At 40.8% G+C, this 27,100-nt stretch overlaps 1 protein-coding gene across 1 annotated transcript in view; it reads left to right on the top strand.

Annotated features, from left to right (window-relative positions):
• Positions 1-25,817, top strand: part of pigk (phosphatidylinositol glycan anchor biosynthesis, class K) — a 42,130-nt gene extending 16,313 nt beyond the window's left edge. Inside the window, exons 10-11 of the mRNA XM_075482856.1 lie at positions 7,495-7,570; positions 24,462-25,817. Coding sequence (XP_075338971.1) covers positions 7,495-7,570; positions 24,462-24,578 — 193 coding nt within the window. The 3' untranslated portion in view covers positions 24,579-25,817. The remainder of the gene's footprint in view (positions 1-7,494; positions 7,571-24,461) is intronic.
• The last annotated feature ends 1,283 nt before the right edge of the window (positions 25,818-27,100 follow it).

The raw sequence follows: 27,100 nt of genomic DNA, 5'->3' as shown, positions 1-27,100 counted from the left end.
CAATTACATGTGTGCTGGTATACGTGCCTCCCATTGCCTCATTTTCTAGGTCGTCACATTTCTAAACCTCCGTATTTTTTTTCCTCAGGACTGACTCTTCCATTAAGTGAATGGCACTTGATGGCGAGTACATTTTAATGGACATCGGCTTAACGCCGTTATGAGACTGTAGTTATCCACTCAACGCCATAGTTGGTTGTTGACCGTAACGCATCCTCCTGCGGGTTATGTTGTTCCCAGAATGTCGAATTAAAGCCAAATTCATTCCCCATTGAATTATAAAGCACGCTTAATGTAATTTGTGACCTGCAGCGCAGAACCGGGTCCGCAGAAATTGCTCGGGCTTTTAATAGGGCAGGTGTTAAGAGGAAATTTGTCTGACCTAAAGATGGCAGCTGGAGACAGCAGTGATATCTAGGCTGGAGGTGGGGAATCAGGGGCATCCACATCCATTAGAATCAGTTAAGTGGATTGAAAAATCCTCTTCAAAAATCTCGTCATGGAAAATAAAGTGGAAAGTGGTTTGAATTGAATTAGAGCTCATCTCCTTTGCTAAGTTGAAGGGGGAGGGAGTAAAGCGGCGATGAGACATCGGTGCTCTCACTGACATGTTTCCAGTGGCAAAAAGCATTCATAGAGAGCTCAGCAGGAGATCATCTCCCCACTTGCCAACTTATCCTGTTTTCTCCTGTCTGTCAGAGGAACATCTGTCCTACCGCACAGACATGTTGAGAGGAGTGTGTCAAGGCAATGTAATCACAGACCAGGATAAAGGAAAAGGCCAAGAGAGCAAAACCTTGAAAGAGAAGCACTGAGCAATTGTGGCTGAAGTGAAAAAAGAAGCACAAAAAGAAGGCAAACGGGTTGCTTCATTCATCAGTGGCTGGAGGAGAGTCACGGTGGCTCACAGGAGGATAATGCCCACTTTGTCAGAGGCTGGCTTGAACTTTCTATGAAAGACCGCCACTCCCTTGAACCTCCACTCGACTGTGACATTTAGCTGGTGCTGCTATGTCTGACTCCGTGTCAGAGTGGGATGTTACAGTCTTTTTAAAAACAAACAAACAATGGAAACAGAAAAATTTCCAAACCTTCCACGGCAATATTGGCAAGTTGGTGGAGGTAAACTATTGTAATGGGGTGTAAGTGTTGGCTACAATGACAGCAGAGGCTGAAATTACTGCTTCACATAAGGGCAATTTATGCACTTTGGGAGAGGGAAAGGCAATTTGTGACCTCAGCTGTAGTTCTTATTCCATCTTCTTCTTACCTTTAATTTCACTTTTGTGCTTTTAACCAACATGAGAATGTCTCTGAACTTTATACAGGGATGTCATTTGTTTTCGCTTTACTTCCCATTAGTGGAGATTTCTTTTAGCTGCATCAACGTGTTCGTCTTTCTTTTGATGGCTCTTGTTTCTCATTTCTGTTGCATAAAATGCTTTTAAGCCTTTTTAACCAAGTCTTATTATTCATGATTCCTGCTCTGTAGGCTTAACTTCTGTTGTTTAACTTTGTGGAACATTTCAAACTCTTTTTTTAGCATAACTTTAGTTATTATAGTTGTAGTATAGTTATATTTCATGTGAAATGTGAAGCTTATCGGGTTGATAGTTGTTTCTACTTCCATTTATCGGCTGTAACAGAATGTAAGGGAATGCTGGCACTTGTGGGCCAGTTTGTGAGCAATATTATAGTTGATTGTTTATTTTTCTATTCAGTCATATTTCTGTTGTTTAACAAAATTGTCATCGTTGCATGTTTCAGTTCTCCATGAATATTTTCAGTTCCAGAGGACACGGAACATTGTAAAGCTACATTAAAAGAGGATAAAACACAATGTAAACCCCCCTCCTGCATCAACTATTCAGTTTAGACAAGTCCTCTCACAGATTTCACAGTAGTCCAATCACTTCCTTGGCCACAGGTGTATAAATTCAAGCACCTAGGCATGCAGACTGCTCCTACAAACATTTGTGAAAGATGGGTCGCTCTCAGGAGCTCAGTGAATTCCAGCCTGGTACGGTGACAGGAGGCCACCTGTGCAACGAGTCCAGTCGTGAAATGTCCTCGCTACTAAATATTCCACAGTCAACTGTCAGTGGTGTTATAACAAAGTGGAAGCGATAGGGAACGACAGCAACTCAGCCACGAAGCGGTAGGCCACGTGAAATGATGGCGCATAGTGTGCAGAGGTCGCCAACTTTCTGCAGAGTCAAACGCTACAAACCTCCAAACTCCATGTGGCCTTCAGATAAGCTCAAGAACAGCGCGTAGAGAGCTTCATGGAATGGGTTTCCATGGCCGAGCAGCTGCATCCAAGCCACACATCACCAAGTGCAATGCAAAGCGTCGGATGCAGTGGTGTAAAGCACGCCGCCACTGGACTCTACAGCAGTGGAGACGCGTTCTCTGGAGGGACGAATCACGCTTCTCCTTTTGGCAATCTGATGGACGAGTCTGGGTTTGCCGGTTGCCAGGGGAACGGTACTTGTCTGACTGCATTGTGCCAAATGTAAAGTTTGGTGGAGGGGGGATTATGGTGTGGGGTTGTTCTTCAGGAGCTGGGCCTGGCCCCTTAGTTCCAGTGAAAGGAACTCTGAAAGCTTCAGCATACCAAGAGATTTTGGACAGTTTCATGCTCCCAACTTTGTGGAAAGTTGCCCCTTCCTGTTCCAACATGACTGGTGGGCAAAGCAAGGTCCATAAAGACATGGATGAGCGTGTTTGGTGTGGAAGAACTTGACTGGCCTGCAGAGTCCTGACCTGATGAATTAGAACGGACACTGCGAGCCAGGCCTTCATATTAAACCCCATGGATTAAGAATGGGATGTCACTTAAGTTCATATGTGTGTAAAGGCAGATACTGTTGGCAATATAGTGTATTTGATGAAGTTATCAAAGCCTGATCACTCAGCTTGGACCTCCTCTGGTAAAGCATTGTTGAGAGTGGTCCAAAATGTCCTAAAGTTTGAAGTTCGTCCCTAATAACAACCAGATTGTTATAGCAAACAAGTTATTTAGTTAAAGCAGCACTTACAGTTTGATTTACCACTGAGAAGTGAAAACAATGCCTGATTAATCAAACACCAGGGGTCTAAGTAAACAAGGCTTTTGGTCTTTGGGGTCAACAAAACAATCAACAGCATGCATGAACGAATAAGCCCAGGTAAGTAAGGCTACGGCTACACGAAAACGTTTTTCACTGTAAACGATACTTTTTCTTATCGTTTGGCTGTCGCGGCCACACGGAGCCGGCGTTCCCACTACCCCAAAACGATAGTTTTGGAGAACGGGTTCCAGAGTGGGAAGACCTGAGAACGGCGTCGTTTCGTTTCCATTGTTACAGCCAAAACGGATTCGTTTACATCTGCGTCACAGCCACATGGCCAACGCCAGTGACGTATACACATACGTCAGTGACCAGAACAAAAAGCGGCTTCCATTCAAAATCCGGAAGAAGAAGACAACACAACAAGGACAGACAGCGATCATCATGGACCCCACAACATTGATAGCAGCACTGCTGCAGACACTGCTAACTACAGCGGCGTTGTTGAAGGAACAACGTGAGCTTCACGCTGGTAGAAGTAGGGGCGTACACGCATGCGCATTGCTTCTTCTATTGTTCTGGTGTAACCGGTGGGGGTGGCTTACAGCGCACCTAGAGGTGTTTCGTGTCTACTGCATCGTTTTCAGCAAGCGTCGCGTTTCCATGTGGACACAGAAGCTTTCCTGTGTGGTCGCAATAATTTTCGTACCCGTTTTCAAAAAAACCCTCGTTTCGTTTTCGTGTAGCCGTAGCCTAAGAAGGGAGAGGTTTATTACCTCGAGGCAAACTGTTCTATAGTCATTATAGAGCCGGCATCAGGTGATTTCCCTTTAATTGTCAGATGAGAGCTGGACTGAAGAGTATCAGAGGGTTTTGGAAGTGAAAATGAAGTTGAATGTTCAGATATTTAAATTGGTGTCAGCCCAAGGTGTGGTTTAAAGGCAAAAGGGAGTTCTTTGCTTTAGTGGTAACAAGTGAATGGAGGCCAGTTGATTTATTCATCAGGTTGGTAGTACATCATAGTTTTGCTATGGTTAGCAAATCCCCCGAAACCAAAGGAAATAAACAGCCTTTGTCCTTCTCTCAAATCCTTTCTGACTTATCAATCACTCTCATCCCTAAGCTCATTTCTCATTCCCACTGAAAGGGGAAATCTTTACAAGAGGAAAAAACAAGTCACGCATATTATTTATTCATCTTTTTTGTGGGTTGTTAAGCAAATGCTACCAAAAGTGGTATATGTTTGGGAATATATTCAGATATGGATTTGTTATTGTGGTATTTATTGCAGCTGTATGTGGGACCGTCTCTTATTCCATCATTTAAGGAAATGTGCCACTTTGTGCAACAGTGGGACTCGCCAATCTATCAGATCTTTGAGTATCTGAAGCTGGAAAGTAATTTAATAACTAGTTCCTCATCTGAAAGTTTCATGTTTGTTGTTTTTCACGTTTACCGCAATTTTCCATCATCTACAACAAAGGGACCTTTTTCACTGTTGCTGAATAAGACCCTGAGCTCCAGCTGGCATTCATTGTAAGACGTGTGTTAATTAAATACTTTTGTTAATGAATATGTCATTACTTGTAACCAACAATTACACATCTTCAGGGTTAACTTTCTGAAAGAAATGAAGAGTTTAGAAGAGGCCTTTCAGGAGATTTTTTTCTCCTGCATGAGGCCGTTATTGGACATGTCATTGTACACTGACTGAAAGGATAAAACAAAATTTCTCAGCATTCATGAAAGTTTGGTTTTGACATTGGAAAGAAAGTAAAAGTAAACACAGAAGCAAAGAGTTTATACAAAGCTGATATCCACAAATCAGTTCTTCCTGATCGAAATGAACAGCTCAAATTGCCAAAACATCAGTTTTCCTGGGACAAATGGTATGATTTATAGTCATGTGTGTTGGACTTTTAATTCCAGATTTCCACTTTTTAATTTTTGGGATTTAAAATGAATTATCTGTTGTAGTTATATATTGTTATAGCATCATTCTTGCTTCAATAAACTCCAATTTTGTATGTGTACAATCCAGAATCATTTGGAGTGTGAATCTTTACTGACCTTTATGAGTCCCCTGTTTAAAAAAAACAAAAAAAAACAAGGTGCATCTCAATGTCCCGTATCCTCAAAAGTATACATTTCTTCTTCATTACTGGTCATATCAGTGTGATCAAAAATCAAATAACTATCTTTTGATATAAAAAGCTGCTGCTTTTAAGTACCAGTGTCTGGGTGACCCACCTCAGTAGTGTAATAAAAATGTAAAAGGATAATCCATCACCACGGAAGTCTATGAACCACGTGTAACGGCTCCTCAACCAGCTTTTCTTCCTGAGTTCTTCACCTGGGTGTTCGTTTGGCTGTGGAGTGCAGGTATAGCATTTATTGGGGGGAAAAAAAAACTTGAGAGTAATGAGAGCAAATACTGCCTTTCCGAAGTCTTAAAGGTTCTCAACCTAATAGGACCATAAATCTTTAGCTCTTAAAGTTGACACAGACGGCGCCTCCTCGGTTTCTGGCTGATTAGTTGAGATCATGGTGTGCCTGTAGGTTAGAGACGTTGGGTTAGGATTAAAACACCTCATTTGGCTCCTTATACAGTTACATTACCAAAACATTACAATTCTGCAAATCAAATGTTATACATACTGTGTGTATCATCTAGTTATTGCTGTCTGTTGAGTTTAGAAAATCTCAAATGAGCCTAATTGCCCATCATATTACAGTAAAGTTAGAAAACCTTCCTCCCACAGTGATCGTCTGCATCGCTTAAACTGTGATGCATCTTGGAATGAAAAAATTTCCACTTTGTCTGCTGATAAGTTTGATTTCAGATATCAGAAATGAAAAACTAGAGATTTTGCATATATAGTGTGGACATCCATAATTGCCTCTCTTCATTCTGAAAATGTGATTGTGGACATTTGAAATGGTATTTGATGTGGAGTAATTGGAACTCTGATGCTGTGTTTTAACATGTAAATAAGTAAGAAACACCATCCCAGACTGACATAATGTATGTCTGTCATTCTCTGTCAAAGTCACATTTTAATAGAATTACCATTCTGGCTGACAGAATATAATTCCGATGGGGAGAAATGCTGTTATTGATACTTTGAAATATAAAGGTGGATAGTCAGGGGAGGCTCAGTGGATGTTAAAATGGCATCCTACCTACCTTTTAGTTGGTCCGTTTCTAAAAATTTACAATGTTCCAAGCAATAAACCTCTGTACTTTACTATGATTACACTTTTTGGTCGCAGTGTGAAGCGTGAATATCCGTGATAAATAAGAAGTAGAAATTATATTTGATTTTTTTATTAGAAGTACCAATAATTGTCACTAATCACTCACCCTGCAGATCCTTGAGACACCCCCCCCCCCCCCCCCTTTCTCAAAATCGAGTTAAATGGCTTTTGACAGAGTGGAGGAGATGCATTAATCAGTTCCACTTCTGTTTATCTTTCATGTTCAAAATGAGCATTTTTACTGGATGCAGAGAATTTCTTACCTGACTCCCGCCCTCTGGTATTCGCATACCATCTGCAACGAGCCCACAACCGACATGATTTCAAATGGGGCTATTTTTTCTAAAACTCGTGCATGTGATTGGATGAAGAATCTGTCCGTCATCTTGACTGACACGCCACTTCAGCCACTCCCAATGACTCAACCCGTGACGTAGCTCAGAGCTTACCTGACTCCCGCCCTCTGGAGCATGAATGGGCGGCCGTAACGCCGCCCATTCATCCAAAGTCCCACCCAGCGATTAATGATTGGCTCTGATTATTTTCTAATCGGACGAAACACATATGACTCCCAGGCTCCTCAGATGGTTGTGTGAGGAAAGGGAACGTCCCCGCGTGTAGTTGGTGAACGCAGCCAGATGACGTGAGTCAGGTTAGACAATTTCCCCTCAAGATTACAAAGTGGTTGTTTTGCAGTTATACATTTCTTACTCAATCGGACAAATTCCATTCTGCTTTATTTATTTATTTATTTTTTATCTCTGAACAATTTAGACCCTAGGTTTAAAAATGACTGAAGTATTTTAAGAACGTAGTATCTAATAGTGAAGCTAGTTTGACATTGCATTGATGTTTTTAAGGTTTTTATAAAAACTAGTGCTCTGTAGGTTGAGTACAGGCAGTCTGGAGCTCAATAAAGAAGCGGTGAGTGGGTTGCTGAAAGGATGCATTTTATGCGGTGTCACAAAAGAAACTTTTTTTTTTTTTGTCTTCTCTTGCTGAGTTTGGTGATGATGCAATGCAGTAATTCTGGTGATGAAATGATTATCAATATATTGTTTTATTTGGAGGGAAAAGGGTGTGTATTTGCAGCAGATTGCACTGCATTTGACTGAATCGTCCATCAAGCGATATGTTAATCGTACACGCTGACAGAGAGCTGTTTTTGTGTTTTGTCTTATAGTCTTGTGAACGATGAGGTGCAGAGTGAGGTGTACTCTTATGTTGACCAGCTGCCCGTGTCTGAGATCATCCATCAGGTAAGAGACCCATACAAACACTCGGGTCGGGTTACTCAAACCCACCCTGATGTTTTTTAATGCCGGCTGTGCTATCTGTGTCCAAGCTCGTCTATGCAGGACTGAAACTGTCATAGTCAGAAATTAATACAAACATTTATAGATGCCTAAATAAATGAACAAACTTATATGCTCATACTAAAATAGATTAAAAAAGAAATGTATGCAAAATTAATTCCCCTTTGCATTTCTCCTTCAATATACAAATTAGGGGGCGGTTAGTTGCAAAAGAACATGAACACAAGATTAATGCAGTTTAAGATTAAAGCAGAAAAATGTATTCATTTTACTTTTGTACAAAAGATTTTGTTATTTAATTGTTGTAGCATATATGATCATAGAAACATATTTATTTTGGGGTTATGACGGTTTCAGACCTCCACGCTGGTCCTTAATTTTGACACAGAACAGAAAGTTCGGGGCAACATCCACCAACAGATGTCTTTGTGCCGTTTCCATGGTGACAGATCTAGGTGTGAAATGTAACTGCCTCCTGGTCTCGGTGTGGAGGGGCCACCGTGAAATCCGACAGAATGGATAGGCATGTCTGTGGCGATGAATTGTGCATTCACCTCATTCCCAAATGGATTGAGGCTTTCAGTCAGGTCGACCTTCACAAATGAACACCTCTTCCTCCTCGATCCACCTTTTGAGCATGTGCTCGGCATCCAAAATAGCTGTGTTTTGGTCCTCTGTCACCATTATAAGATTTTTCCATTATGAGGCCATTAAAAAGACAAAAAGCAGCAGCTGTCTCTCAGCAGCTCATGCTTAAAGTGCAGAGTTATCACAATAATATCAGCATGTGCACTGTAGTTTTTTTTTTTTTGTTCAGGCTGTACTTTGGGGGTCTAATTGTGATGGATTTTACGTACCCATCAAATTACAGACCTAATGTTTTCCTCTGTTTTTTGTGCACAAGAATGTTTGAAGATCAGAAATTCCACATTCAGTGAATCAAAAGTTAAAGCATCTACTAAGGCTACGTTTTATTCCCAAAGTGAAATCAAAAAACATTTGAACAATTTTGCATCCACTTCCTTTGTGTTTCATTAGATCCATGGTTCTCAAACTGTGGCACGTGAGCTCCTTCGAGCAGTACGCAGACGAAACTGATATCACCCCTTTAACAAGTTGAACTAATACTTTAACTTTAAAATGTGTCATTCGTTGTACCTTGAATTTGTTCAGATATGTTCTTAGCATACAGCTGTTTCTTGAGGTCTTACTTGTGTCCGTCTGTGTGTGAGAGGCAGACGCTTAATATATTTTAACGTTTGTTTTAAAATTGTCATCGGTCGTAATGTTGTTAGCAGGAGAGCTAAACGTTTTCAGAGATGCTACAACTCACCCCACATTCCAAGAAAGAGTAGTCTGTCAGTTTTAGTTTTTAACTCTCACTTCAACACCACGCCGACGTGCACTAATAAGGTCAAAGCGCCAGATGAACATGCTGAAGTGAAAGGACGGAACAAAGCAGCATCTGTTATCGGGGTTTGCATTAGATTGGATCAGCTCCTCACCCAACCTGTCCATGTCAGTCCGGCAGTGGCATAACTATCTCTTTCATTTGAGTCGAAAAGATGAGAATTGGGTGGGAAAAACCTAAAAAAAATGGTTAAAAAAAACGCTGCATTATCGAATATGTCATCTGAGATATTTCAAAGTTATCCTTTTTTTTTTTGTTTGTTTGATGAACTATATCAATGCAGCTACCAACTCAGCTTTATCTCATTGCCAGATATAGTTGTTCTATACGTATTACCTTCTCAGTCAGCTTTGCTGAAGCTTCCCATCTATGGGCATGTAATCAGACTATGATGGATTGTAGAGGTGTGGATAACAACCATCTGTGTTATTCCTCAACTCCTTGTCTTCATGTCTTGCATGTTGCTTTTCTAAATGGAGATTAATCCGGATGTGGGGAAGCTCAGTTGGTGTTACAAATATTTAGGAAGCTTGTGGTCAGACTGACCCGATGGATGCTTACAGACAGGTGAAGATGACGAAATCTACATCACACAGGCCTCAAGGCCAAGAAGATGTAGAAACTGTAAACTCTGGATCAAACAGCCAAACTCCCTCTCACTAATGTCCAAGCCCCACTGATCTAATCGAGGCCTTCACCTCCTCGCCTGTCGGTGAGCTCACAGTTCTCATGAGAATTTAAACTAGCCTCGACTATTGCATTTGATGTTGGTGCTGCTTGTGGTAACTCCAATATTATTACGGGGCCAAGCGAATAAAACCTGTGTGAAGTGCGAAGCCAAACCTGACTGGATTGCATTCGTACAACATAACGAAAACATGAACCCGAGCTCGACTTTCAGGTTTGAAAATGCCTTCAGACAGCTCAGGGGGTGGCAGGAAACAGAACAGACCTGGATCCAGCAGGAAGACACTGACACAGGAATGCTAATGTTGACTGGAAATACAGCATTAACTTGCAGGTTCAAGTTTGTTGATCTGAAAATCCAGAAGCTCTAACAGATAGTCTGTTTTAAAGCAATATGAGGCAATTATGACAACACATGTTTGTTGCAGTATTTTAAAATCAAATGGGTTTCCCCTTCTGATTTCAGTGTTAGGTGATCCATACAGTAAGCTGTGCCTCCAAGGAATTTGATTCAGAGATTTTAATATGATTACATTTTTGCTGGGTAAAATGTTGCACTTTTTCTTTTTTCTTCTCATTGCATAAACACGTAGAAAGTAATCTCAATTTCTGAACCGATGCCAAATTTCCAATCTGGCTTTTCAATTTTAAAGCCTGAGCACAGTCAGTCGGCCCACAGAAATAAAGCTGACCGGAGTCCTGTCAGAACTTTACCCGAGAGTCATGATGGGAAACAGAGGTGGTCTCCACAGTCTGCCCCAGTGGGGGATATTAGCTCGGGACTGCCTAAAAAGGCCTGTAAATATCGAGCATCGTCAGATCTGCTGCATGCTGTTCATATAAGACTTTCTCATAAACTGTTTGTCCTTTATGGATTGAAAATGATGATCACACAATTGAAAAGTAGCACAATAACTCACACAAACACACTCCATTAAGTCTCCTCCATCTGCTACTTGGCTCTATATCTTGCTCACTCCCTCTTTGCCCCCCCCTCTCGTGCTCCCTTTCATTTTCTGATATTTTTCTGACTTTCTCATATTTCTTTTTAGCCCGTATTTTTTAGAAAAAGTGCATCCACACGTTCAGCACACAAACACACTCTGCAACCCAACGACCCCTGGCAGGGATTTCGATTATCGGCTGGAGCTCCTGCTGGGTTGAAGATGGGAGTTCTGACAGACTGAGTCATCTCTCTCCTTCACCGTATTCCATCTGCACTGCAGCAGAATGACCAATGTCTATCAAGCCCATTGACAGCCCTGCTCTATTTGATTAGCTGTCAAACAGAGTGCAGCACTCTCTGAGATATCTTTGTTTTCATGCTGCTGCTGTTGCTGATCAGACAATCTCATCTGAAGATCGAGATAAAGATAAGATTGAACCTCAGACAACAGACATATTCTGGTCTTTTCAACTGTCTGATTAAAAAAAAAAAATAAACCTTTGAGTCTTGTTTATCTTCTATAAAACACAGATTGACACACAGTGGATGCACAGGACATGTTGTATGGAGGGAAAACTAACTGCTCGTTGTTTGTGTATGTGCGTATGTGATGACTTGGTTAGTGCCTCGTCATTGAAGGGGATGAAAGTGTGAGTCCTTTCATAGTGCCACCTTTGTAAAACTTCACATATCTCACTCTCATGCCAGCGCCTAATCACAATATGTTCAGTTCTGGAAATAACTCTCTCTCTCTTTTATTTTTCTTCTTTTTTAGTCTCTTGTGTATTGTACTCCCTCGCTGCTGTGAGCCGTGGTCTCTGGCGTCAAATTGTTATTTGTTCTTTTGCCAGCTTGACGCCACCCCATATGGCTCCAGAGAATTGAAAATGGAAACAGTGAAAATTAATGCTTCGCCTCCCTCCCATTGCTCGCCAAATCCTCCTACCCTCACTCAGCCTGCAACAATGTCACTTCTGAAAACGTGCATGTTCGGATTATTTGGATCACAGGCCAAACCCAATCTGTGTTTTTTTTTAATATAATATCAACTGGGATTCGCTTTGATGCTCTGAAATTCTGCTGTATATTGTGTAGAAGAGCAAAACATGCTTCACGAGTGAATAATACACCCACTGCTTTGACTGTCTCGGCGTTTACTGGAGGCATAAATGTCAAGGCAAGACAGTGGAGTGTCCCAGCAGTGCATAGTGGCGAATGTTCCTTCATCCCGTTCTGCACATCATAAATTTGCTGTCCTTTGAGTGCGATTGTTTGACAAGGTGTTTCAGACTTCCCTCCTGACCATTGGCATCACCCATATCCATGTTAATTAGCTCGAATCAACCAGACGAGGAGCCATTAATTGATTTTACCAGCGAATTGCATACACAACAGTGGGGGGAAAAAAGAGGAAGACTGCTTCAGCGTAGGTTCCTGTCTTTGACGGCAGGTTGTGAATAGTTCTATTGGTGAAGGTCGGCGAACATTCATTACTTTTCTGCTCTCTCATCTTGGTGGTTAGTGGTTTTATCCCCTGCCTCCCTCATGTTTGCTTTTCCTAATTTGAAAAAGTTGCTTTTTTTTTTCTGTTGATGGAAGTAAAACTTGCATAAATGTCAAAAACAGATGGGGGAAGAAAGTTTTTCAGAACAATTCTGTTTTTAAAGAGACCCTTTTCAATCCTTTTGTAAAAGCCACCCTAGATATTCACGGGCTAAAGTATTAAGTAAGCAAGTATAAAAACATCTGGATCAAACTAATACAAATTCCATATATCCTTCCACCATTTTAATGTCATTTTCCAATATTTACGTCCTCATTCTACTTTGGTTTATTGGCACCAATCTCAGGGTGCTTAACTTCTAAAATTTGACAGACTGGATTTTGAGAAGAATCTGTTGACATTAATGTCATGGATTAAGTTGTAAGGCCAAACACGACGGCACCACTGTGGCATGTGTCTGTTTTAAGCCAAATTAAAAAGAAGAGCCCAGTAACTGAGAGGTGGTTATGTGTCAGCTTTGTTGCTCAAAGGTGGCAGTCAAAGGAGCTAATACCACTGACCTAAAACCATCAAATGATCAATGGATGGAATAATAAAGAAAAGACATGACTGATAAGCAGTCAGACAATTTATGAGGCAATTTAAAGGTGAATGAGCAGTTTTAAGTTTTACTTTACAGGGAGTTTGTTGCAAACAAGAGACGAGGATGACAAGTGCACAGCAAAATGAGCAGGTGTTGGAACAACTATACAGAAAAGGAAGATTTAGTTTCAGTTTTTCTCCATTCTAACATGAGCAGTGAATTAATTTGTCTTAGACTGGGGAAAAGCATTGGCATCCTCACAACCGTCATTACCCACAATCTCCCCAACTGTGTTGAGAGGGGCAGTGTGCTCATCATCTCAGCCACCACTGGTTTCCCTAGAGGTTACCCACAGGGGGGGTGGGGGGGAGTCTGTGCAGCCACCTCGTTCCCTGGTTAGACGGGAAGCTGAGAAGACTACGCATTATAGTTCTGCTGAAAAATCTTCTCCAGCCTCACTCCCGAAGAGAAGAATAATGACTGTTCCCTGGTTCATGGGGACAAAGGGCTGTTTTCTCAGCTTTTTCAATGCTCAAGCAATTAAATGTTCAATGAAGAAAAGATAAAAAGTACATTTTCCATGTTCTTCTCAATAAAATCACCTCTATAATTGTAATATAAACAATTCCTTCCCAAGCAATTTTAAATGATGTCCTTGTTCTGTTTAAATTGAAGGTAATCTTTTGAACAGCTCTCTCCGTTCAGCATCATGCAGCCCTGCTTCATACATGAGTTCATAACTAAAAGCAGGAGCACTTCCTTACAAAGAAAGACTGAAATGTCTGTTTCTCAAAAACAAAACCAGAAAATTGAATATATGGTAATGCTTTATATTTGTCAGTCCATTGATCGTGAACAAAACTCCCCTAGAGCATCAACATATCAGGTCACTCTTTGGCAAGTTTTGTTCTTTCACCCTAAATACAAATGTAGTGTTTCTGTACTCAAACCAAGTATCCCAAATGCCCGAATGTTTTGTAATATTTCGGTCATACCAGCTGACATAGCAGCCTGAATGACATATTTATGCAGATAGAATAAAATCTATACAATGAAGAAATAAGGAGTGACGACTTGTGTCACTATAAAAGGAGAAGCACACAGATGTGGTCTGGCATCCACTCCTAATGGAGTAGATAATTGCAGTCGGTACTAATTGTTACTCTCTAACAATTATTTGCTGATTAAAACAATTAAAAGTGCCATGTAGATTTTTATTATTGAGCCAGCCACACATTTTATGACAAAATAAAGGACCAAGCTAAAACAGCATTTAGTTTATTAGATTTAATCTGGTGAAAATGTATATGACCATCTTTCATCTGACTATCATCTGCAATTTTCTCCTTCTGTCTTGTTCTTTTCCCACTTTCCTCTTGACATATGCTTCTCTTTCTGCGGCCTGTGCTGATGTGGCCACCTGTCACACTCGATCTATCTCCCTGTGCTCTTCTTTATCCCAGGAGCTTCCTCCTAAGCACACACATCTATGAATGTAAGCCCACTAAGAGTCACAGTCACGCACACCTGTGCTTACTGAGGTCAGCTGCCCCCCCCTGGCCACATGCTCCCAGTCGTCTCTTATGAACATCCCTGGTTCGGGCTCAGCCTAGTCCTTCAGATGTGCAACACTCGGCTCCTCTCCTTGTCTTCTGGCTGTCCAGTGGACTGCAGATGAAAGAAACCCAAGTCACATGTTGTTCTACTTGATTCTGAGAGCAGAAAAAGCCAGCGTTTGTGCGTCTTTTTATTGCATTTATGCTCTTTGAAGGAAGCGACCATGTGACGGGGGTCTGAAGTGGTGAATCAGTATTCATGTGATTTTGTAAATGTCTCAGGGGAGAGATCACACTGTTTGACCAGAAAACATTCAAGAAGATGTCTCTAGCCATTTGGCAATTTCACTCGCGATTTGAGAAGATCCCACTGTTTTAGCTAAACTGGGACAGACAAGTCCAAATTTATCAGAGGGTCCTGGTATACATGTGCGGGGAGGGAATTGAATTATTGACTAAGTACGTCCAACCCTGCAACGCTGTTGACTGTCTGCGAAAAGGTTCAAGACATTCTGCCCCTTCTAACTTTATCTGTGGGATATCTTCGTACATGCAAGTAAAGCTGAACACAGCGACGGTCTAGAAATGCTGTGATTAACCGCCTTGACGTGCAGTATTTGTAATGGGCTGATTTTCAGTCAAACGGCCTGACGTGTTTCGCCGTCTGACGAAAGAAACGCAAAAATATGTGAATCAGAGCAGCGAATTTGGCTGTATTAATATTCACTTACAATTGATTGTTTTTACAAGAAAGACGCCTCATTCAAGTAGAGTTTAGCGCATGCACGCAGGAGGGATCTGATCGCCAACTGCATCATTCTGACGTGTCACTCTTTTTTTGAGAAGCCTGACTTGGTAAGATTTTGGTCGGATTAACATGTCTGTCTGCATTTCAAAAGTCCATTTTTGGTTGGACAAACCAGTTTGTTTGTTTTTTTAGTATCATGTAAATGTCCTCAGTGTTCAAGGCAAAACAAAAACCAGAGAATAGCTCCAGGGTGCCTCCTACACAGAAGATGATTTTGGTGTAATCAGTCATTTACCATAATTTGAGGATAGATGCTACAAAAGGGTAGTTTGTCTCTTGTTAGTTTTGTTTAGTATCAAAGAAATAAAAAAAATCTTTTATCTATTCAAACATAAAGACTTTAAATATTAAACTGTTGAATAAAAAAAATCTTTAAGAATGAAAAATAATCCATTATGATATAATAAAAGACTTTAAAAATGTAAATATACCACGAGAGATTAATACAGAGAATACTGAAACAAACACCTGAGATCCCTCTTGCCACCTCTCATGAACAGAAGTGATAATGGGACATTTTAGAGATGAGAAATTGTAAAAGTAAGCTTAAGTGCAGCATTTTTATGCATGAAATTAAGCATAAGCAAACAAGGAGGATAATGCAACAGCCTAACAGAGAAATGGAGGTGCTTTGAGATGACTTACAGTTTATTTGAGGATCTGTTTTATGAGCAGGTCATTCTGTACAGCACAGATCTATATGAATATTGAGAAATGACTTCTGTAACAAATGTAATGATGTGTTATTTTTGCCCCCTACTAGGTTGATTAGTAATCACCTTGGTGTGTTGCTTGTGCTTATCAACCATATGGAGCTACAGCATACTAGCTTAGTGAAAGTTGTGATTATTAGAAAGCCTCATAAGAGTGTTCATAATGGACAAATCAAGTTAATTCAAAGGAACCCAATCAGCAAAAAAAAAAGGGTATGATAAAAAAATGTACCAACTAATTTGGAGAATTGTTACAGTGTAGACGACTACGTTGATTCAAATAAAAGTTTTGAAGCACCTTGAAACCTTGAAAATGACGAGTCATTGCACAGACTGGCCTTCCTGTTTCACGTATCACCTCGTTCAGAAACAGCCTTAATTTATTTAAAGTACCACAAAACATGGCGTCAGAAGCTACGACTATGACCTTAAAACGTCTTTTTTTAACGATTCTTACAATGATAAACTGTAGCTCAGAACTCAAACTCCATCCAAATGTACTCCTTCTTACACATTCTTTTATGTATTTTTAATGCTTTTTGCACTCCCTGCTGCAATGCTTTTATTTTATTTAAAGCACTTTGAACTGTTTGTACATGAAATGTGCTATATAAATAAATTTGATTTGATTTTGATTTCTAGAGTGAAATAATGTTCTCAGGAACTATTTTTGTACTAAACACCCACTTTGACGTCTGTTGTTCTGATGTCAGGCAACCGAGGCCAAAATCTGTCGCCTGAGATGTTTCCTGTAGTTTCTGTCAATCTCCCACACAGCCCCATTGATTTAGATGCTAAAAGCTTGCCTTTATAGTTTGAGCTTCATTATCTCTGCTGTTCACTGGAGTCTGTCTGTGTGTTGAAGCACTCTGTTCTTGGATTCTGTCAGACACTGTTGAAGGATGTTGGTGCTGACAGAAAATTTTCAGAGCCCTTCAAATTCTCCACATTCCAGATGCATTTTAAAGTTGATTCAAATATTTTCTTTCTTCGTCAGTCAACACAGATTAAAAACAGCTTTAAAGACTGAAATGCTGCTTTTACCTTAGTAACCAGCTTTTAACCAGCTTGATAACTTTCAATCAGGCTTCAGACGTCATCACAGCACTGAAACAGCTCTGGTAAAAGTGTTCAACGACATTAGGTTGAATACTGATTCTGGTAATGTTTCAGTCCTGATTCTGTTGGACCTCAGCGTTGTGTTTGATACTGTAGATCACAGAATCCTGTTGCACAGGCTGGAAAACTGGGTTGGACTTTCTGGAGCGGTCCTTAACTGGTTCAGGTCCTACTTAGAAGGCCAGAGTTATTTTGTTACAATTGGCAGCTATGAATCTGAGCGAGTGGCCATGACTTGTGGAGTCCCCCAGGGGTCAATTCTTGGACCTCTTCTTTTTAACGATAAACAACTTTATGTGTCTCTGTCACCGGACAACTGCAGCCCAGCAGACGTACTGTGTCAGTGTCTGGAGGAAGTAAACACCTGGATGAGAGAGAATTTTCTACAATTAAATGAAGACAAAACTGAGATTATTCTGTTTGGGAGCGAAGAGAAGAGGGTCAGCGTTGGTAAATATCTTGAGACTCGGGACCTTACAATCACTGACCAAGTTGGTAACCTCGGAGTGTTGATAGACTCAGATCTGACTTTCAGCAGCCACATCAAAGCTGTCACCAAGGCAGCTTTTTACCATCTCAGAAACATCAACAGAATTAAAGGTTTGCTCTCCCAAAAAGACCAGGAGAAACTCATCCATGCATTCATCTCCAGTAAGGCAAGGCAAGGCATCTTTATTTATATAGCGCATTTCATACCACAGGCAACTCAATGTGCTTTACATAAAGACAAGGCATTTAAAAGAACAGCATAAAGCAGCATAAAAACAAGCAATTTAAAGAGAAAAAAAAATAGAATAAAAATTAAAGCAATCAAAGAAGAGGGGAAAAAGAAAAATATAAACTCAACCATAAGCACACCGAAAGAGAAATGTTTTTTAGATCTCAGAGCTCTGCTGGGTTTATACTCTGCTAGCATGTCATTCATGTATTCTGGACCTAAACCATTCCGTGATTTGTAGACGAGCAGCAGAACTTTAAAATCTATTCTGTATCTGACCGGGAGCCAATGTAAAGACTTGAGAACTGGGGTGATGTGATGTGATCTCTTTGTTCTGGTTAAAACTCGGGCTGCAGCGTTCTGAATGAGCTGCAGCTGTTTGAGACTCTTTTGGGGGAGTCCAGTCAGAAGACCGTTACAGTAGTCAAGTCTGTTGGAGATGAAAGCATGAATCAGCTTCTCCTGATCTATTTGGGACATGAAACCCTTAATTCTGGATATGTTCTTAAGTTGATAAAAGGCTGATTTGGTGACTGATTTGATATGATTGTTGAAGGTCAGGTCTGAGTCTATCAGCACGCCGAGGTTCCGGACTTGGTCTTTAGTTTCTAGAGACAGTGACTCAAGATGTTTACTGACAGCAAACCTCTTCTCTTTGTTGCCAAACACAATGACCTCAGTTTTTTCTTGATTTAACTGAAGGAAATTTTGGTTCATCCACTTTTTGACTTGCTCTAAGCAGTCGCACAATGACTCTATAGGACTGCAGTCATCTGGAGACAGTGCGAGATATATCTGTGTGTCATCTGCATAGCTGTGGTAGTTGACTTTAGAGTTCTTCAGAATTTGACCCAGAGGCAGCATGTATAGAGTGAACAGAAGGGGTCCAAGAACTGACCCCTGAGGAACTCCACATGTCATAGCCACTGGATCAGATTGATTACTTCCAATAGTCACAAAATAACTCCGCTCCTCCAAGTAGGACCTTAACCATTCTAGGACTGTCCTGCTGAGTCCTGCCCAGGTTTCCAACCTGTTCAGCAGTATACTGTGATCCACAGTGTCAAATGCAGCACTGAGATCCAACAATACCAGAACTGACACCTTGCCTGAGTCAGTGTTCAACCTTATGTCATTTAACACTTTAATAAGAGCCGTTTCTGTACTGTGGTGAGGTCGGAAGCCTGACTGAAATTTGTCAAGGAGTCCACTGGAGTTCAAGAAGTTACTGAGTTGATTAAAAACCACTTTCTCAACAATCTTGGCTATAAAAGGAAGATTTGAGATGGGTCTGTAATTGGTTAAAATGGAAGCATCCAATGATGTCTTTTTTAGGAGTGGCTTGATGGCAGCTACTTTTAAGGGTTTAGGAAACGTGCCTGATTGAAGTGAGCAGTTTATTATTTGCTGCAAATCTGTTTGGACAGAGCTTACAATAGTTTTAAAGAAGTCAGATGGCATTGTGTCAAGACAGGATGTCGATGGTTTAAGATGCTGGACTGTTTCTTCTATGGTTTTTTGGTCAACTGTATTGAATTCTGACATCATAGTTGATTGATTCCTTGGTGGTTTTAAGGTTTGTGTCATTTTATTATTTTGCTGATTTATGTTGATATTTAGCCTTATAGATTTGATTTTTTCATTGAAAAAACAAGCAAATTCATTGCATCTTTCTGTGGAACAGAGTTCTGAAACTATCTGTTTTGGGGGGGCTGTCAGCTTATTAACCGTAGCAAACAGAGCACGAGTGTTGTTGATGTTCTTATTAATCATTTCAGATAAGTGTTGCTGTCTAGCGCGGAGTAACCCATGGTTAAAATTACAAAGACTTTGTTTGTAGAGGTCATGGTGAATTTGAAGTTTAGTTTTTCTCCATTTACGCTCTGCTTTCCTGCATTCTGTTTTCAAGGCCTTTATCATCATAGTGTTCCTCCATGGTGTTTGCTTTCTGCTCAAGATCATCTTATTTTTAACAGGTGCAACAGTATCCATGACATTTGAGATTTTCAAGTTAAAGTTATCTAAGAGTTCATCAACTGTCTCTGCACTCGCAGTTGATGACATAGCTATAACTTCCATAAACTTAGAAAAAGGTACATAAATGAGAATACCAGTGCTAACAGACACACGGGTTAACTGAATGTTTGGAGTTAACTGTAAGTCAGAGAACACACAGAAATGATCAGAGAGCGCCAAGTCCTTGATATCAACAGAAGAAATGTCAACACCTTTAGAGATAACCAGATCCAGTGTGTGGCCTCGAGTATGTGTGGGTCCATTCACATGTTGAAGGAGGCCAAAAGTGTCAAGTAGAGAGCAGAGTTCTTTGGCATTAGTGTCCATGTTATTGTCCATGTGAATGTTAAAATCCCCAGTTATGATAAAAAAGTTATAGTCAGTGCAGATAACTGACAGCAGTTCAGCAAACTCATCAAAGAAAGTTCCTGGGTATCTTGGTGGTCTATAAATGATTAGGAAGATAACTTTTGGATCCCCCTTTACTAAAAAACAGAGATATTCAAACGAGCTAAAATCACCAAGTAAAATTTCTTTGCACTGAAAGACTGATTTAAAAATGGCGGCAACTCCCCCGCCCTTCTTACCACTTCGACACTTATTGATAAAACTGAAATTTGTTGGTGCGGCCTCATTGAGAATGGTATCACAGCTACATTCAGTCAGCCATGTTTCACTAAGAAATAAAAAGTCTAGATTATAGGTCATGATCATGTCATTTACTAAGAGGGATTTGTTGGCTAGTGATCTGATATTGAGTAGGGCTAATCTCGTGGAGACAACAGGTGATACTGGTGTGTTTCGGGGTTGACACACTATATTCAATAGATTGGTAGATTTAACTGAACCTTTTTTATTTCTCACCAGTTTGACCACTTTTCTGTTACCTGTCATCACAGGGATTGAAAAGGCTGTCTGAACTCCATAGACTCGATTACTGTAATCCTCTTTTAACTGGACTTCCCAAAAAGAGCATTAAACATATGCAGCTCATCCAGAACGCTGCTGCTGGAGTTTTAACCCGGACTAAGAGATCTGAACACATCACACCAGTTTTAATATCTTTACACTGGCTTCCAGTCAGTCACAGAATAGATTTTAAAAGTCTGCTGATGGTTTACAAATCCCAGAACGGTTTAGGCCTAAAAGACATCTGTGATATGTTCAGATATTATAAACCCAGCAGAGCTCTTAGATCCAAGGACTCAGGTCAGCTGGTCCAGTCCAGAGTCCAGACTAAACATGGAGAAGCAGCATTTAGCTGTTATGCTGCAAACAAGTGGAACAAACTGCCAGATTAAACTTTCACCAAATGGAGACATTTTTAAATCCAGGTTAAAAACATTTCTTTTCTCATGTGTCTATGCATGAAATATCTTTTAACGTATCTAGACTGTTGCCTGTTTTTAAATTAATTTAAATGATTTTATTTGTTTCTCTTTATTTTCTTTTATGTATTTTTAATGCTTCTTGCACTCCCTGCTGCAATGCTTTTATTTTATGTAAAGCACTTTGAACTGTTTGTACATGAAATGTGCTATATAAATAAATTTGATTTGATTTGATTTGATTAGTATGTACAGCCTTCACGGTGTGCTGGATTAAAGCAGCTTTGGCAGATTCGTGTCATTTGGGAAATTATTCCAGAAGTTTGGCACAGCTTTCCTTTTGAATGTTGCTCCTAATTCTTCGATTAATGGTGAGACCCTATACAGACTGGTGTGTGTCTTCGGAATTATGTCCAGTGATTTGGGTTGGGCACAGCTGGACTGGTCAAGGTGCCTTTTAAGGAACCACTGAGAGATATTTGATGCCACTCTTTTGCTCTGTTCTCTGGGAAAAGTGTCTATAAAGGGCATTAAATGAAGACTAATCTGAAACACGACAAAAATGTGGAAAAACTCAGCCCTGTGTGTAGTTTATAGTTTCCCTTTAAGTTACCTGCAACTGACTGGAAGAGATGCACATATCCTAGTAGTTACAGAAACCCACACATTCATGTAAACACTCACACAGTGTGACTGATGTTGCACTGCTGCTCTCGAGGTCAGAATAAACATAAGTCTGCTTTTTGAATCGGATGTTTTTGTGGTTATCCTCAGAAAAACGATGAGAATAAAAGCAGAACGTTAAAGCTCATGTGAATGCCACTTGAAATAGGCAGCAGTTAACCTTGGACTTGCAGCCCTGACTCTGTCTAACAGGACGCCTGTCTATGAGCTCAGGTCTGACGTGGGCTGCCAACACTTCGCAGTCTCTGCTTTAGCATTCTGGATGGCAGTGGAACTCCATTGATTTGACTTGATTGAGCTGTTAAATAAATTTCGACTCGGACGTAATCCAATTTTACTGCTGTCCTTAGCCTCTCTACATTGGAAATTGGCAAAGTCGTCATGCAACCTGGAGTTTAGATTGGAGCAACAACCTTAAGACAATGCGGGGCAGACAGGTTACAGAGAAGCATGAGAACACAGTGAATTGAAATTTATTCTCAGGAAGTGTATTATTAAGACTTATTCAACTAATAAGAAATTGCAATAATTTTTCCCTGGTGGAGCTAAAAAAGATATAATAATGGCTGTTCCAAATGGGATTTCATGAATTGGACCAGGTGCAGTTTTTTTGAAGATTCTTTGTCATTCAGGGGGGGTCAAGTTCATCATCACCCCTTCTCTAAAGCGGAGATAAGGCTGCTATGTGCAGCTGGAGCGCCGATGAAAAGCCTATTTGAGATTGAGCCATTGTTTAGCTTTGATTTGATTGGCTGATGGACAGAGTTTGCTCAGTAGTCAGCAGGGAGATTAAACTGAATAAAACCGAGGAGTTCAAACGTTACAGTCTCAGCCAGTGTGTATTTTACGCTGCCAAAGACAGATTTCATTGGCATTTGGTGCCGACTGGGTGGTAATTTCAGTCACCGGACATATTCAGCACACGCCTCAGTACCGAATGTGCCAGCCTCTCATTCATGTGCTGACAAATATAGCAGAGGACTCCATTCTACATATGCCAACTCAGCAATACTCGCCTCTTGTTTGAAGAGGAAATTCAGCACAATATGAGACTGTCTATGTGAAAGAAATTGCAAGGCAACTTCACTCTTTCAAAGCTTGAATGCTACCAGTGAGACGTGAAGATTAGAGGAAATATTCTGTCTGCGAGGCAGTTTAACTTGCTACCCTCACTATTCTGATTATAATGTGGTGATTACCGGCGCTGTTAACAACCGTAAAGAATCCCAATGTTTTAAATAGTGCTCTGCTAACAAGAAAGAAACATACATTTCATTTGAGGTGAACTTTCACCTTGGTCAGACAATTAGTAATCTTATTATTGGTATTATTATAATTTGTTTTCGTTTGTTCTTTTTTTTTTTTTTTTCTCTTCGGGGAAGGTCTTAATTCAGCAAGATGATGCCAAACCGCATTCTGCATATAACAACATAACGTAAAAGAGTCCGGGTGCTAAACTGACCGGCCTGCAGTCCAGACCTGTCACCGACTGAAAACCATGTGTCTCGGGACATTATTGTTCAGATAAATCTGGTTCAGTATCCACCCGAAATGAAATATCAGCGTGTTTTTCTTTGGAGCCTTTTTCATTCAACAGAACCTAATTAGCTGTGCCAGAACTGTAATTCAAATCAGAAAGCATGTGATCAAAGTAAAAACGAGGACTGCAATGAGAAGTCATTTGATGCCACATTTCGGTCCGCAGTGCTTTGTGTTCATTAACCTTGCCCGATGCTTTTCTCTTTTCACCAAGGAGCTGCTCATTTTCTGTGTTTTGCTGATAATGTATGGCTGGGAGTCTAACTTCTTTAGTCATACAGTAAAGCCAAACCATAGGCTGCAGAACCGTTTTTTTATTTATTTATTTATTTTAATTAGATTTTTTTCTCTTTTGTTACTGGTGGCATTGGATCCATGTGAAAACACAATTTAAAATGAATCTCGTGGCTGTTCATTGGCTGTGTCGTTGTACACAAATGATGCTGGATGGACGAGGCTTTGACACCAGGGTATTCTGTCAGATTTACTGTTAGCCTCGGCTGCAGCCAATACGGATGTCCTTCAGAAGAAGTAGTTGCACACTGGGGAGTGTAGTAGCACTTGTGTAGCGGCTTTGGGGTACTGTACGGTGTGTCTCCCTACAGATGTCTGTGTACGGTAGGTTTTGTACTTTGTGGGATGCCTGGCCTGACTGGTGATTTCCCGATTGGAAGCTTGTATAGCGTGGGATTACGGAAATCCCTTCAGCGCATCCTTACAGCCCCATCTATAGCTTTATCGGCGGCAGAGGAGTTTGGAAGATTTTTTAGAGGTTAAATCTCATCTCTCTACGGAATATTGCCACCACATTAGCATATAAATGTGCTCCTTGTGAGATGCATGTTTAATACGAGCGAGATTTAAAAGTATAATCATACACAAAGTGATGATGTGGCAGTGAATGGGACAAACACAAGACAGGGGAGGTGTACTGATGAGCTCTACCACCCGCTTTCCTGTGTGAACCTTTGTGTTTGTGTATGTGAGACTGCAGATAGCGCACATAAAGTGTTTGAAGAGATAAAGTGAGTGTATGTGGGATTCTGTGCCCGCCTGCCTGTGTGAATGACAGAACAATCAGCGGTGGCCTCAACAGGAGAAATATACACACTATTACTAACCTGCAATCTCACCCCGTCTCCCTCTGTTTTCCCTCCTCCCCACCCCCCCAACCTCACCTCTCCTCACCTCTCCTCACCTCTCCTCACCCGCCCTCCTGCAGAAACCAAAGCAAAAAGACTGGCATCCTCCTGATGGCTTCATCCTGGGCCTATGGTCTTTAATCCTCCTGGTGTTTTTCAAGACGTACGGCGTCAAGCATCTCAAACACATCTTCTGAGGATTCAGCGTTCGCCCTGCTGGACATCTGAGGACATAAAGCTGAGGGGATGGTGCTGTTTGTAGCAGGCTTACATTACTGAAAATGGAGAGATGTGCAGTACTGACTACTGGTTTGGGGAAAACTTTTTTTTTTTTTTTTTTTACTGTTGGGATGATTGCTCTCTGCCCTTAAATGAAAACTTTCTGTGTTTGGTTTCAGGTGTGCACCCTGCACCCATTTTACAACGATTTCTTGTGTTTCAGCATAGATATTTATTTGTTAGTCCAATGTTCTTTTTGTAAAGCCGATTCTCAGTTGTGTGAGGTTTAAAACGCAGTGAGCTGAGCCTGCAGATAATTAAATTTATTTTGTGAGCGCGTTGCACTGCATATTTCGGCAGCGGCTGCCTATTTGTTTAAGTGCTACTCAGAATGTCTGCTGGGTCAGAAAAGGAAAACACACAATGAGAGTGGGCTGATTGGCTGTGAGTGGGCTGTGGAGAGATTACTATTTAATGTCTCCCCTGTCCATATACATTACACTCCTTGACCGTTGTATCACGCTTATGACGGATAACAATCGCACGTAATCCCATCTCGCTTGATGGACCCATCCACTTTCCTATTCAGTAAATTGCTCTCTCTGTGGAAACATCCATTAGCTTCCCAGCCGTGTTCACAGCTGATTGTATTCTGGATGATGGACAGCTTTTTCGTGGCTATTTTGCGTCTTGAGATTCAGGAGCAAAGGGAGAGTGAAAACTGTAATGGATGCTGGCTGCCCCAAACGAACCTCCTTTATGCTGTGACGTGCCCCCCCCCCCCCTCCATACACCTTGGCCTTTTCACCTTGCATAACCACTCTGCATTAGACTCATTGTTTGTGGGGGAGTGGGTGACTGATGCTTGTGGTATATGGATTGAACCGGCGGTACTTTATCTTGGCTCCTTGGCGTAAAGATCCGCCCATTGGCCGCCCGCTGCCAATCTCCCTCCCGGCTGAAATGGAAAATGGATGGAGTTGGAAATTAAACCATATGTATCAGAAGGCAGCTGCTGCGTCAGCCACTGTGTACCTTTTACATTATTTATCCAACCCTTTTTTCTTTGCCTTTTCTTATTTTGTGTAATGTTTTTCTTCCTGCTCCCCGTTCAAAAAAGGCAAGAGCAGAAGACGTTTTATTTCCTCAATTGGAGGATTTTGATGCCGTGTTTAAACATGAAACGATGAATGAAAAGAATAAATTTACATCCTGAATTGCCTGATTTGTTTCTTAAGCCTCCCTAATTGCTCTTAAATGTTACTCTGTAGAAAGACCCCATATCTGCTTTTCAGAGATCACATCTACTCTGGCTGTTCCAAATCTCGATGGCATGCCATGCTACAGCCTTTTTTTTCTATTCCACAAAGACATCCTTGGATTCGGTGGAGCTTGAGTTGACTTACACTTCTGCTCTATTGTTTTTCCCCACTGGAAACATTTCAAACAGACCATGGAGGCTTTTAAATGCAGTTTCCTTTCTTTTGCAGTCTTGTATTTCAAAAGACTGAGCACCTGCTCAGGTCTCCACACACAATCAGTGTGCACCACGCTGGCAGCAGAGACAATATAACTTAAAGCCACTCCATCACAGATGGAATTGTTTGATCTTAAACCCTCTTCAGAATGGACTCGGTCTCCTGTGTTTTTCTTGCTCCCACTCCAGAAGCAGCAGATGGAATTGAATACGCTCTGCTTCTCACTGAGGCCCTCCACTCTCCTGTCGCTATGGTTTCCCTACGGTAATAAAGATCAGTGTCTGTTTTCTGTCACACCTGACTCGTTGAGAAGAAACCGGTGACAGGGCAATATTGGAGCAGACATCTCTAAAGAGACGGAGAGATTTGAGGCTGAAGAGCCGGGCAGGATTATCTAAATTTGTCGCACACGCCGTTCGAGCCAAGAAGAGCGTCTGTATTCACCAGTGAGTGCATAAACATAGACTTGTTATTTTTTTTAGAAGTGGAGCAGCGGCGACATTAGTCCTGTGTGGCAGCCTGCTAAATTTAATGATTTTCACACAAACGCACACACCGTTGGGAGACATTGTCTGACAAGTTGTCCAATTTCCATGGAAACTCTGGGTTTCCAGCTGCTTTGCCTGTCCGAGTGTTTGTAAAGTCAGTCATTACCTGGGATAATTGTTGCGGATTTTGTTCTTCTCCATGAAATCTTTAAATATGAGCACAACAAAATTTCCAGTGATTCTGTTATGTTTATGTTTTTTTATATATATTGATTGGGTGAACATAATCTTTTGAATCAGAACTGAATCTTCTTGTATGAACAGTTATTTTGTCTTGTTGAATGAGTGCAAACAGATCCGAGTAAACCCAACAAAACAACTCATTTAAAAGTAGTTCAATCATTTTTCTGTCTTATAAAGGGGACATGACTGATTTTTATCAAATAAAATTAAATATATAAGTTGTCCAAAACACCATTTATGTTTATATGAAAGAAAACACAAGATACAGAATTAAAACAATAGGCAATAGAT

This window comes from Odontesthes bonariensis, chromosome 14 (assembly GCF_027942865.1).
Source record: "Odontesthes bonariensis isolate fOdoBon6 chromosome 14, fOdoBon6.hap1, whole genome shotgun sequence".
NCBI classification, from domain to species: Eukaryota; Metazoa; Chordata; class Actinopteri; order Atheriniformes; family Atherinopsidae; genus Odontesthes; species Odontesthes bonariensis.
Note: the sequence above shows the minus strand (reverse complement) of the source record. Positions and strands in the feature narration are given on the sequence as shown.